General features: G+C 46.5%; 1 protein-coding gene across 1 annotated transcript; it reads left to right on the top strand.

Moving 5' to 3' along the window:
* The first annotated feature begins 438 nt into the window (after window positions 1-438).
* LOC122560947 (leucine-rich repeat transmembrane neuronal protein 3-like) lies at window positions 439-4,083 on the top strand. Its single transcript, XM_043712193.1, has 2 exons — window positions 439-1,057; window positions 2,549-4,083. Exons 1-2 carry the CDS (start codon window positions 1,054-1,056, stop codon window positions 4,069-4,071), a joined length of 1,527 nt encoding a protein of 508 aa, XP_043568128.1. The 5' UTR covers window positions 439-1,053; the 3' UTR covers window positions 4,072-4,083.
* Window positions 4,084-14,206: the final 10,123 nt, after the last annotated feature.

The following is a 14,206-nucleotide window of genomic DNA, read 5'->3' as shown; positions in this document are numbered from 1 at the left end:
CAGCAGAAGATGACTTTGGTCTGTCCAAACATGTTTGTTTCCCATTGGCATGGGCAACTCACAGCTGGGAGCTGCAGACAGGCGCACTCTGAGGTTAGAGGAGGTACTGAGTGGCACAGCAACATTTGGGGGATGGGGGAGGGGGGGAAGTTGGGGGGAAAGGAGAGATTGGAAGCGAGGTAAAATCCCTCAGGATGCAATGTTTGACGTTGAAACAATCGTCAGGTACAGTAGCAGAGAAGCAATGGCTTGCTTTGCTGTTCAGAGTAGATCCATATCGTGCTATCTGAATGTACAATGATAAATTTTATGAATTAACTCCCTTACCAGCACTCCCCCCCCCCCCATCCCCCGCCCTTGATGTAAGAGCTCATTCGTGTGGAACATGGGAGGCGGAGTGGGGGAGCGAGGAACTTCTGCACATGCCCATAATAACTCTCTCCAGCGGGGGCAGCTTTACATAAGACTTCGGTCTCAGTCTATCGGAAGCAACAGTGGCAAGAGCTTCGGGCTGAGAGGCTGGGAGCCGGGGAGCTGTCCATTGCGAAATTACAACCGGGAAGAAAAACAAAACGACACCTTGATTTTGCTGGGTGACAGTGAAAGCGTTGGATTTTCTTTAGGAATCTGGAGCTGGCTACACACAAGACACACAGAGAAAAATAACAAAACTACTGCAGAGCCCCTGGGTGCTGCTGAAAGGAGGTTTTACTCTGGAGTCGTTGGCGAGGAGCAGAACGGGGAAATTAGAAGTTCACTGTGTGCTGCAGTTAGACCTCTGGCTGCTGCCTCTCTGTGTCTCCAGTGTGTGTGTGTGTGAGAGAGAGAGAAACAGAGAGACTGGGAGAGGGAGCTGGGCGAGCCCGCACGGAGCTCTCCATGGCTGATTAGAGAGTGATGTTTGGAGAGAGGACAGAAACTGTGCACATCCAAGGGGCTCCGACTGCCACCCATGGGTGCCCGCCAAGGCGGGCTGGCGACGGCGCGGCCGAGCTAGTGTGCCTCGCTGCAGGTACCGTGGACAGCGCCTGAGCAGCGGGCAGTCTGCGCAGGATGGGTAAGGGTGCTGCTTCTCTCCCCCTGTCTGTCTATCGCTCACCACAGTCACAGGCAATTAGGGATCCTGCTTTAAGTTGCTTGAAATCTGAGGGTCTGCATTAAAGTTGTGGCCAGCGCATGTGTGTGCGGCTGCAAGATAAGATTATATCTTAAAACAGCAAATATTTGAAAGGGGGTTTGTTTTATATTTAAAGTTGTGAGCTATGTGTGTGTGTTTACATGCATGTGTGTGTATGCGGGGTGAGATTACACTTGACAATAGGAAACATTTTCCAAAGGGTTTTGTTTAAAGTTGTGATCTCTGTGTATAGGGAAAGATTATGTCTTAGCAATAGCCAAGATTTCAACGTTTTTTTTCCCTTTCAATTAGGCAGAGCGTCATATGTAGCTACAGCACAGAAAAAAAAGACTCTTCGGCCCATCTGTGCTAGTCAAAAAAAAACCACCTCACTTAGGAAGGGTCACTGGACCCGTACCGTTAACTCTGATTTCTCTCCACAGATGCTGTCAGACCTGCTGAGCTTTTCCAGCAAATTCTGTTTTTTTGTTTCGGATTACAGCATCTACAGGTTTGTTTTGAGTTTTGCCTAAGTATTCCAATCCCCTTTCTGGCACTTGGCCCATAGTCTTGTTTGCCTTGGTATCACAAGTGCACACCTAAATACTTGTCAAAATGTTATGAGGGTTTCGGCCTCACACACTGACAGGCAGTGAGTTCCAAATCCTCATCATCGTCTGGATTTTAAAAAATCCTCACGTTCCCTTTAAACCCTCTGCCCTTTACCTTAAATCTATGCCCCTGGTCACTGATCCCTCCATTATCCTGTTTACCCTGTCTATGTCCCTCATAATTTTGTCCATCTCAATCATGTCCCCTCTCAGTCTCATCTGCTCAAAGCGAAATAAGCCCAGTCTGTCCAATCTCTCCTCACAACTGAAACTCTCCAGCCCAGACAACATCCTGGTCATTCTCCTCTGCATTCTTTCCATCGCTGCTTAAGTCACGTGGTGTGTGAACAGAACAGAATAGAGTCGAATCCCCACAGTGTGGAAACAGGCCCCTCGGCCCAACAACTCCTGACCCACCCTTTGAAGAGTATCCCACCCAAACCCATTCCCCTATCCTATTACTCTGCTCTAACACCTGACGAACTCATTCCTGAGCACTGTGGGCAATTTAGCATGGCCAATTCACCTGACCTGCCCATCTTTGGACAGGGGGAGGAAACCAGAGCACCCGGAGGAAACCCATGCAGACACCCATGCAAACTCCACACAGACTGCAATCGAACCTGGGTTCCTGGTGCTGTGAGGCAGCAGTGCTAACCAGTGAGCCACCGTGCCACCCCTAGTGTGTGGTTGCAATGTTGCCCATTGCTAAAATTGTAAAGGTTGATGGTAGTAAGCATGATGTGCAATGACTGATTTTCACCGGTGAAACAGGAAGGGTTTGATCCTGAGTCTGAACTATCCCATCTCCTTGTTGCAGGTCTCAGTGGGATCGCAGTGTTGGTGATGGCTCCCACTGTCTTCCTGAGCGTCGTCACTGCCGCAGCCGAGCGGGGCTGCCCCGCCAACTGCAGATGCCACGGGAAAATTGTGTACTGCGAGTCGCTCAGCCTGCAGGAGATCCCTCCGAACCTGTCCCCGGGCTCCCTGGGCCTCTCGCTGCGCTACAACAGCCTGCACCAACTGCAACCCAACCAGTTCCTGGGTCTCAAGCAGCTCACTTGGCTGTACCTGGACCACAACTACATTGACCAGATCCACGAGCAGGCCTTCGCTGGAGCCCATCGACTCAAGGAATTGATCCTGAGCTCCAACCGCATCAGCTCCCTTTCCAACCAGACCTTCCGGCCGGTCAGTAACCTCCGTAACCTGGACCTGTCCTACAACCAGCTGCAGGTGCTGCAGCCTGAGCAGTTCCGGGGTCTCCGCAAACTCCAAAGCCTGCACCTGAGGTCCAACCGCCTGCGGACGGTGCCAGTCCGGATCTTCCAGGACTGCCGCAACGTGGAGTTCCTCGACTTGGGTTACAACCGGATCCGCAGCCTGGCCCGGAACGCCTTCGCTGGCCTCGGGCGCCTGGTGGAACTCCACCTGGAGCACAACCAGTTCTCCAAGGTCAACCTGGGCCATTTCCCCCGGCTCCTGGCCCTGCGCATCCTCTACCTGCAGTGGAACAAGATCAGTGTGGTCATCCAGGGCATGTCATGGACCTGGAGCTCCCTGGAGAAGCTCGACCTCTCCGGCAATGAGATCCAGGCCATTGGGCCCAACGTCTTCCAGTGTGTGCCCAACCTGCAGACCCTGCAGCTGGACTCCAACAAGCTGACCACCATCGGGCAGGAGATCCTAGAGTCCTGGATCTCGCTCAGCTCCATCAGCCTGGCCGGGAACATGTGGGAGTGCAACCACAATATCTGCTCGCTGGTCAACTGGCTGAAGAGGTTCAAAGGTCGGAGGGAGAGCACCATGCTGTGCGCCGGTCCCAAGGCACTGCAGGGTGAGCAGGTCATGGACGCCGTCGATAACTATGAGCTCTGCATCAAAAAGCAGAGGGTCTCTACCCAAGCCGTGCCCAAGGTGCCGGCCAGGCCCACCTTCCGAACGAGACTTCCCAAAGCCAATGGGGAGGTCAAAGGCCAGCCCGTGCCCGCAGCCAGCGCCAGCCCCACTGATGCCAGCTCCGACCCTGACTTGGGGGAACCCATCTCCTTCCACAAGATCATAGCGGGGAGCGTGGCCCTGTTCCTCTCAGTGCTGGTCATCCTGCTGGTCATCTACGTGTCCTGGAAGCGGTACCCAGCCAGCATGAAGCAATTCCAGCAGCGTTCACTGGGGCGTCGGCATCGGAAAAAGAAGAGGCAGTCTTTGAGACAAATGGTCCCCAGCACCCAGGAGTATTATGTTGATTATAAACCTGCCCACGCTGAGGCCACTGAGATGTTGATGAATGGAGCAGCTCCGTGCACCTTTAGTAAATCAGGCTCCAGGGAATGTGAGGTATGAACTTCTTATAAAGCGCAGCGACGGGTGAAACTATGGCAGGGAACTAGTTGGGAACTGTCCCCCTTTCTCAATGAAATTGACTGAAGGTCTCTCTGTTGTTGCATTCCCCATGTAAAATGCTGTTTGGTTTACAATGCATTCTTTGCTAAAAACGTATTTAGACTTTAAACAGTTATAAATATGTGTCATCGAATGATAATTTCTCAAAAGGTCTGTCACTGCTTTCATCACAGCTGTGCCTAGTTTTTTGAAACATCATGTTGCCTTCTTGTCCAGTATTAAGCGAAGGTTTAAACCTCGATCTATCCTCCAGTGCCATTCTGCGTGCTGTGTTTAATTCAGCTTCTGGCTCCATCATGGTTATTTGAATCTGACAGCTGCTGCTTAAACCGAAATTAAATCAGTCATTAGCTCTTTCTGAACTTTAACTTGCACCCCATTGAATATCTGCGATGCATTGCCGAAATCTCAGCTGCGTGCGGTTCAGATTTTTTGGCTGGGGGGAGCGGGGGCCTCTGCCACGTTGACACAGTGCAAGCTTCCTCTCAATGGGAGCTGAAGAATGGTGTGAGGGAATTTGCCCAGTCTCTCAGAATCAGTAAAGGGTAGTTTATCCAAAGGCTACAAGCCCAGACATTTAGAACAACGAATAGATTCATTTAGGCAGATTGGGAGGGGGGGCAACTCCCTCATTTGGTAGGGGATTTGAGATCAAGGAGCTGAAATTTCAAAATTGATTCCAGCCTGTCAAGGGGTGAAATCAGTTCCTTTTCACACAAACACAGTGAATTGTTAGAATGCCTGGAACTCTCTTACTGTGAGGTGGAGGATGGGTGGTTGTCAATTGAAAATTGAGATCAATGTGTTTTTCAGGGGAAGATTTGAAGAGATGTGCATGATAGATGGATAATGAGGACTGAAGTGGAGAATGGAGAGCAGGCATGCTTGCTGGCTTGATGCTTGACAGTGTTCTCTTCAGAGGCTGAAGCTATGTCAGTCCCTGGAGATTGGTAATGTAGCCCCTTGGTCTACAATCTGGGCATGTCTTGGGTTGACACTGAGTCCCTCAGGTGAAGCGCTTGAAGTGACACCGTTACTCATTTTACAACCGGAAAATAAAACGGGGGCTGCCTCATTCTTCCAATTGTTTCTTCATCCAAAAATGACTCCAGACATCAGAGAAAGCTGGGAGAGAGGAGGTGGGGATCTTCCATCCGATATTCAGCATGATATTGGCATAGAAACACAAGATCATATAAACCATCAAAAGCAACAAAAGCTTGTGAATTTGAGGGCACTGATTTTAACTAAATAGATGAATTGTATAGTTTCTGAACTCATATGACTGCGAGCATTTTTTGTTTTAGCAAAGAGAACAGAAGTGAAGTTGTTCCTCCAGCCCTTCCAATATTGAATTTTTCTACGACCTGTAATTATGTAATGGTTTGAGGAAGTGATAATTATCAGTTGGTGTGGTTAATGGATCAGGTGGTACCATGTGCATCTTTTAAAGTAGTCAGCCCTTGCTATTTGAAGACAGGTGGGTTTGAAAATATCCCCTCAATGTAAGATATTATAATGTGTTTACTGTTCCTCCTGATCCTGTTCAACATCTCTCTGCTGCATTAGGAAGTCTTTCCCAACCTGTTAAATATGGCCACCAATGTCTGAAGTAACATTGTGAAATATTTATGAATGTGCTTGCTGAGTGGTGAGGCTTGCTAAATTATTTTCACAGCTGCTTAAAGACGATGAGGAGCAGACTGGCACGTCTCAGACGATGTGTTCCATACATGATGTTCAGGCTGGGATTTCCAGTGTGGCTATTGTTCAGACAAAACCATACTGTTGGGGGAGGCAGTGACCAAAGGCAAAGTGTTAGACAGTGGTAAAGGATGGAAAATCAGCAGTGGCATTCATCTCTGACACATTTAGACTCATCCATAGCGGGTGGCTTGCTTCAAGGAATATGACTGTGAAGTCAACCTGAGTTAAGAAGTAATGGGTAACTCAAGGGAATTTAAAATGTGCAAATATTCCTCTGATGTGGCAGGTGGAGGTCTGGGGAGGTGGGGGAGGTGGGGGAGCTGGTGCAATTGACCTATAAAAACCTGTTGTGGTATTTTTGTTTTGCAAAATTTGTAAGTTTAATCCTCTGAGTCTGCCTATTTTACAAAGGAGCAGTGACAGATAGAAGACTGTGAATGGTTCTCCACAGTATGTGGAACAGGATCAATAAACTAAAGAGAAATAATTAAACAGGGCAGGAAGGTATTTTAAATTCTGGCTGGCTAATGCAGAGGAAAATCTATCACACAAAGCCTTGCTCAGAAAAGAGACTGTTAATTAGCACTATACTGTCGCCAGTGCCAATCGTACTGCATGGGTTTTCCAGAATAATATAGCCAGTGTTTCGTTGGGTGAAGAACTAAGACACTGTCAGGTTTATGACTGAACATAAGTGTAACCTCTGCAGAGTGACAGTGTTGGAAAATGGAGGCCTCTGATGCCATAATTGGAGCAACAGACACTTCTCTGCTTATTTTCATTTAACACAATGGAAAGGACCAGCATAATAATCACTGCGACTTGAAATGCAAAGATCCAGGATCAATTTCATAGAAGATGCAGCATAGAAAACTGGGTCTTCCTACTCACTGCCAGCTAGTTTATTTTGCCAGGGCTTAGTAACGCACACAGTATAATCATAAGCAACAGGCACTGCTCCTAATGCGGGTTGTTAGAATTATGCTTTATCTTTCTAAAAGTTGTGATGTATGACCATTATTTAATTGAAACAGGGATGATTTCCTACTTTCCCCAGTTGAATTAGTAAATACATGGTGTCTGAGCTGTACTAATGCTGTTGCAGTTGAGTTATGGCCTACACCAGTGGACAGACTCATATATTTACGAGAAACAGTATCATATTCAGCTCATCTCTACAGTATGGCTAGTGAATTGATTGCAGCAGGTTATGCCTGGAAGGGCAGTGATATAGTGCCATTCAGGTCAATAGGTGTTACTGCATTACCCTGCACCTCACCGATAAATATCATTCGCTTCATTTTTATCATGCGACTGGCAGGAAAACAATCGAGAAGTATGTACTTCCATGTTTAAATGCACATTCTCCATTGCATTTGTTGCAAGGAATCTTCAGACCAGAAATAGCCCATTTTGCCCTGCAGGTCTGAGATACCAGGGCCCCCTTTTATGCTTTTCTGGTGTGTGTGAGTCACTGATAAGGCCAGTATGTACTAACCATCACGAACCACACTGAAGGAAGTGGTGGTGAGCTGCCTTCTTGAACCAACGCACTCCATTCATAAATCATTGAAGATCATAGAATCCTGACAGTGTGAAAACAAGCCATTTGGCCCATCGAGTCCACACTGGCCCTCCCTACAGCATCCCACCCAGAACTATCCCTGTAACTCTGCATTTCCTATAGCCAACCCAATTAACCTGCACATCTTCGGGATTGTGGGAAAAAACCGGAGCACCCAGAGGAAACCCACACAGACACAGGGGTGCACGTGCAGACTCCACGCAGACAGGCACCCAGGGGATGGAATCAAACTCAGGTCCCCAGCAGTGCTAACCGCTAAGCCACCGTGCCACCATTGCCACAGGACATACCCTCACAGTACTCCCACTCATCATTGTTGCTCAGACCCTCCTTTTCCAAACATGGAGCTTCCCCTGAAATGTATCCGTGCCCTAAGTTTGTAAAACAATCGCCCAGTGGGATTATTGCTCAAGTAGCAATCCAGAACAACAGCTAATATTGTGAGTGACCCAGGTTTAAATCCTGCCACGACAGATGGCGGAATTTGAATTCAATAAAAATCTGGAATTAAAAGTCCAATGATGATTGGAGAGCTTGAATTTTAAGGACAGCCTGGGGCTTTTTTCCCTGGAGTGTCAGAGGTTGAGGGGTGACCTCATAGAGGTTTATAAAATCATGAGGGGCATGGTTAAGGTGAATAGGGTGGGGGAGTCATTTTTTAAGGTGAGAGGAGAGGGATTTAAAAGGGACCTGACGGGAAACTTTGTCACACATAAGGTGGTTTGTATGTGGAATGAACTGCCAAAGGAAGTGGTAGGTGCAGGTGAAATTGTAACATTTAAAATAATTTGGATAAATACATGAATACGAAAAATTTAGAGGGATATAGACCAAATGCAGGCAAGTGAGACTCGTTTAGACTGGGAAACTTGGTCAGCATGGATGAGTTGGGCCGAAAGGTCTGTTTCCATGCTGTATGGCTCTATGATTGTTGGAAAAACCCATCTGGTTCACCAATTTCCATTAAGAGAGGAAATCTGCTATCCTTACCTGATCTGGTCTACATGTGACTCCAGACCCAGTGCAATATGGGTTGGCTCTCTGGGAATGGACAATAAGTGGCTCATGATTGCCACATCCCACTTATAAATTAAAAAAAAACACACCTCATGGCAGTTGGTCCACATTCTCTGTCATCTCTCATCATGTTTTGATTTAATCCATTAGTGGAATTTGAATACATCGATGCCCACTTTGGTCTCAGAGATGAGCAGCTCTCTCCAGCCGCCACTCTCTGCCAGGTGCCCTCTGGGTTTTGTGTGCCCGACCTGATGGTACATTGGCAATGATTGAGAGCACTGAAGCCAGGACTATTTTGGGACTCGCAGTTCTCAGTGAGGGGGTGAAGAGATGCTGAAGATTGAAAGGAGGCACAGTGCAGGTATTTAAAATGCTGAGCGGCAATCCATGAAAATGTAAACAACCTATTCCATTTAGATTAGAGTGCAGGAGGAGAGACAGACAGATTTAAAATGAGCAAAGTTCAAATCAGTTATCTCCTTTACCCCTGAGCGATGCATAATTGCAACAGTTTTGTCCCAGACCAAAGTGTTTGTTTCATTTGTCACGGTTTCTTGAAAATCGCAAAGCTATTTTTTTAGCAACGCAAGCTGACTGCATTTATCTTCAGTTTGCTGGCAATTCACTGATGCAGGAAAAGCATGTTTGCACCTTTTTCACAGCCTTAACACATAGTCAGCCGCGACTTAGTCCCAGGACAGGGAACTGTTGGTAATGCATAGTCTGTGATCAGTGCTGTTAGGAGGCGAATGACCAACTCTCACTGGATTCTCATCAGAGAATTTATTGCATAGGCTTCAACTTTAACCTTACTTTCCCACCTCAAATGGTTTGACCGCTCCGTTCCACCCTCCCCTGAAGTGTTAATTTTAAATATAAATCACCCAATTTGCTTTTTTTCTCCTGGGTTTGCCCCTAGCTTGTGTTTTTTTCTCATTTAATCGTGGGACATGGGCATCGTGGTCTGGCCAGCATTTACTGTCCATCCCTAGTTGCCCTTGAGAAGCTGGCGGTGAGCTGCCTTCTTGAACCGCTGCAGTCCTATAGTGCTGCCCTCTCATTCCAGGAGATACCAAGAAAATACTGGTGGGATGTCAACCTTGGGTGAGGACTCATCCCATTAAGCAGTCCTTGAGAGGGGATCTGATTGAGACGTATAAGATTATGAAAGGATTGGACACTCTGGCAGTAGGAAACATATTTCCACTGATGGGTGAGTGCCGAACCAGAGGACACAGCTTAAAAATACGGGGTAGACCATTTAGGACAGAGCTCAGGAGAAACTTCTTCACCCAGAGAGTGGTGGCTGTGTGGAATGCTCTGCCCCCGAGGGCAGTGGAGGCCCACTCTCTGGATTCATTTAAGAAGGAGTTGGATAGAGCTCTCAAAGATAGTGGAATCAAGGGTTATGGAGATAAGGCAGGAACAGGATACTGATTAGGAATGATCAGCCATGATTATATTGAATGGCGGTGCAGGCTCGAAGGGCTGAATGGCCTACTCCTGCACCTATTGTCTATTGTCTATTGTCTATTGTCTATTCTTGGAGCCACATGGCACTCAACCACATTGTACCTTGAAGGAATGCCCAATTCATCCCACTCCACCTCCTGCTCCCTCCCCGTTGCCTTGGAGTTTCTCCTTTGCAGTTGTTCATCCTGTCTCCTTGCGAAAGCTCCTTTGAATCTGTTCCCACCACCCTTTCAGGTTCCAGATCACATTGTACAGCACTAGAAAAAAAGTACTTCTCCGCATCTTCCCTGTGCAGTAACAGATCACTCATCACATTTCTGAGCAAAGTTTATTTTCTGTACATTAACACCACTGTCACTGGTGGTGGTGTAGCTCGTGTGTGAATGTTGTGAACAGTAATTGGCTGTGACATGGCTGACGTGGGAGTGCTCTGTGCCACTATTGGTTACCATATACTTGATCTGTGAAAGTCCTGAACTGTCATTGGCTGTGGTGGACCAGCTCTTGGCCAGTCCTGTGAATGGACGAAATGGAACAATTTAACCTTCTGTTAAGGATAAAGATAATAAAATGATCCCTAAAGTCATGTTTACAGCTACATACTGGATGGCTCTAATTCACATGAAAAGGCAAGCTCACTGTTTTATAAGTGAGCAATACAAAAAAAGGATAAATAATGAGTGGGTTGGGTGAAATTCAAATTAACCAAGTGTTTGATAAAAATCCAAGGCCTATATTTTGTGTAACAACATGCAGATCAATTCTCTACCTGGCAATGTTCTTATATATATCAAAACAGAACATGCACCATTTCTCTTGTGTGGCTCATCCCTCTCCAAGAAATCTTACATATCGTTAGGCAGGTCTAAGGCTGAGGACCATCCATTCCCACACAAGGATCCTGAAGGAGTTTAAACAGCTCAAACCAAGCCAATCACCAATATTGACCCCTGGCGACCTTTCTCTGTTGTCCATTTGTGATCTTCATATCTTTTTGAGACACTGATTCACAGTGCACTACGAAATTGAATAAGATGAACAGTAGCGCCCAATGAAAGGGCCAGTACACCAAGAAATCCTGGGGCAGCTAATCATTAACAGTGCTTCACATTACAGCAACCTGTAATGTTTCAAGCATTACAGGTTCAATCTCTACTTGGAATCACAGAATTGCTCCAGCACAGAGGAGGCCAGTCAGCCCGTCATCTCTGCGTCTGCTCTCTGGATAAGCAATGCCCCTGGTGCCATTCCCACATCTTTCCTCTGGAGCATTGCACATCCTTCCTGTTCAGATAATGATTCAGTTCTCTCTTGGATGAATCTGCCTCCGCTGTACTCTCAGCCAGTACATTCTGGTGTGGTGAGAGCCAGGCAGAGCAGAGGACCTCTTTGCTTCTGGGACTGGCCACAAGAACCAGTAATAAAGTCAGACAGTGGAAGATGGAGAGTAAAGTTTGAAATAACATCTCCAGCCTCCTGTCCACAGATAGGCAACATACAGTGTGACCGGTGGTATGCTTAAGGGCTTCTGTGACTGGTGAACACCACAGGGACTGCAGCACATCATCAACTCCCTAAATAACACTGCAGTGCAATTTCCTTTGAAGTTTTGATGTTTGCAATAGTACGCCATTAGAGGATGGTTAATCAGTTAATTTACTTTGCTTATTTGATCGTCAAAAGAGTGAACACCTTGGTCCCTCAGTTTTTGCAACACCTTGAGAATTGTGTAGTTTATTTTATATTATCTCTCCATGTGCTAGTTGTCATTGTTCAGGAGTAAATATTTCCTGAATAGTTAACACACAGAGGAGGCAGACTGCAGAGAGCTTCTCCAGACCAGGCTGGCTCTGGGAGGTTTTGCTCTCACAGCTGCAATTTGCAAATAGGCAGGGCAACCTGCTCAGGGTTTCCCACAGGGCAACCTGCTCAGGGTTTCCCACAGGGTAACCTGCTCAGGGTTTCCAACATTAGTGTGGCCCAGGAGCTTCTGACATTTACAACTGATGCACACAACTCCTGAATTTCATCCCCCAAAGTTAGAACTGTAGAAGCATTCTGAGTGCTCAGCTACTTCATAGAGTCCCTAAAGTCTGGAAGCAGGCCATTCGGCCCATCATGTCCATACCAATCCTCCAAAGAGCATCCCACCTAGACCCACCCTGTAAACCTGCATTTCCCATGGCTAACTCACCTATACTGGACACTATGGGCAAGTTAACATGGCCAGTCCACCCTAACCTGCACATCTTTGGACTGTGGGAGGAAACCAGAGCACCCGGAGGAAACCCACACGGTCACAGGGATATCATACAATCTCCACACAGATGGTCACCCGAAGGTGGATTTGAAAACAGGTCCCTGGCGCTATGAGGTAACAGTGCTAACCACTGAGCCACCATGCCACCCTATTGTGGGAGAAAAGGTCCTGTTGTTAAGTGAAATGGTTGGCCACCATCCAACATCATGGATGATTTGTGACACAAACAGGATCCTGTACTGTTCTACATGACTAGTCAGTAAATCCCGGTTCCCTCCTGATGGATTTCCACCTTCGTTCCCCACTTTTGACTCTTAAAATTGCCAACCTCTTCACTTGTGGTTCATTATTTATTCATTACAGGTCTTTGATCCAAATAACAAAGTGTCAGGGTGGATACACAAGAACACGAGATGTTGGATTAGGACTAGACCATTTGGCCCATTGAATCTGCTAAAGAAACTTCCACTCCAACTCTCCTGCCTCCCCCGTATCACTCAATTCTCTGACAGACTAAATCCCTATCTACTCCAGCCGATTTGACAAAGATGTATCCACAATCCTCTGGGATAGAGAATTCTAAAGATTCACAACCCTTTGTGTGAAATAATATCTCCTTATCTCAGTCCTAAATGATGAGGCCCTTATCCTGAGTGTGAGCCCCATGTTTTATATTTCCCACTCAGCCAGTACATTCTGGCGTGGCGAGAGCCAGGCAGAGCAGAGGACCTCTTTGCTTCTGGGACTGGCCACAAGAACCAGTAATAAAGTCAGACAGTGGAAGATGGAGAGTAAAGTTTGAAATAACATCTCCAGCCTCCTGCCCACAGATAGGCAACATACAGTGTGACCGGTGGTATGCTGAAGGGCTTCTCAGCATCTACCCCGTCAAGCGCTGCACGATCAGATGTTTCGTTGATCTTGCTTCCTACTCTTCCTAATACCAGAACATTTTGAGCCAATTCCTCAACCTCTCATGACGGGGCAAACACCTCATTTCAGATATTAATCTGGTGAACCTTAACTGTACTGTCACCAATGCAAATATATCCTTCCTCAAACACAGAGGTCAAAATTGCATAAAGTATTCCAGACCTGGTCTCGCCAAAGCCCCTGTAACAAGTCATGTCATCATAGTCTTACTAACTAAAGAGAGATGACTGGTGCTGGTTTAACCTGAGGGCTGCTGTACCGGAGAGGTTGAGAAGGAGAGATTCTTCATGGTAACCTCAGCTGGTATAGGGATTGAACCCATTCTATCAGTGTTACCCTGCCTTATAAGCCAACTCTCCAACTAACTGGGCTAAACCAACCTCCAAAGCACTGGATAATTGCAGCAATACTTTATTATCTTATACTGACAGTAGAGTTTTGACAGGGAAAACATAACAGGAAGTAGCTGTGACTTTTACTGTATTATAGTCAATCGCCCACTATCAAACTCAGGGCGAGACAGAAGAAATGATGCTTCCTTTTGGTGGAGTTTAGTTTCATCTTCTGTCCTAGGTTACAGCACCCCCTCTGGAGGAATTAAGAATAGCAGGTTTTTCTGAAGGGGGCTACGGCGCCACCACTGGAACAAATTAGAATAACAAGTTCTTCAGTGATTTCAACTAAGTTGAGGATTGTCATTTCAAAAATCTTGCTGCTCATAAGGGTAGGAATGGCTAAAACTATAGCCTATCACTATGTTTCCAAAACATTTCAAATAGTTCTCAATGCAGCGCAGTAAATACTCTCAAAACACATTACCCCAGAATGAGTTCTTGTAAGCAAAACCACTCGGGGCAGGTACCAGGGATGGACCATAGTGATGAATAACAATGAATAATTTTGTCATAACCATGAGAATGAAGCCAAATCAGCTTAAGGGTGGAACAGGAACTCTTGCTCAATATTCTTGGAACGTATGCCTCTCTTTTTGAAATCTATCTTTAATGGTGTTGGCCCAGAGAATTAACGTCGTGTTTCCGGAACTTATAACAATAGAGATTCTGAAGCAAGATTATCCTTTGCAAAGCTGTTAGTTT

This window comes from Chiloscyllium plagiosum, chromosome 22 (assembly GCF_004010195.1).
Source record: "Chiloscyllium plagiosum isolate BGI_BamShark_2017 chromosome 22, ASM401019v2, whole genome shotgun sequence".
Taxonomy (NCBI): domain Eukaryota; kingdom Metazoa; phylum Chordata; class Chondrichthyes; order Orectolobiformes; family Hemiscylliidae; genus Chiloscyllium; species Chiloscyllium plagiosum.
Note: the sequence above shows the minus strand (reverse complement) of the source record. Positions and strands in the feature narration are given on the sequence as shown.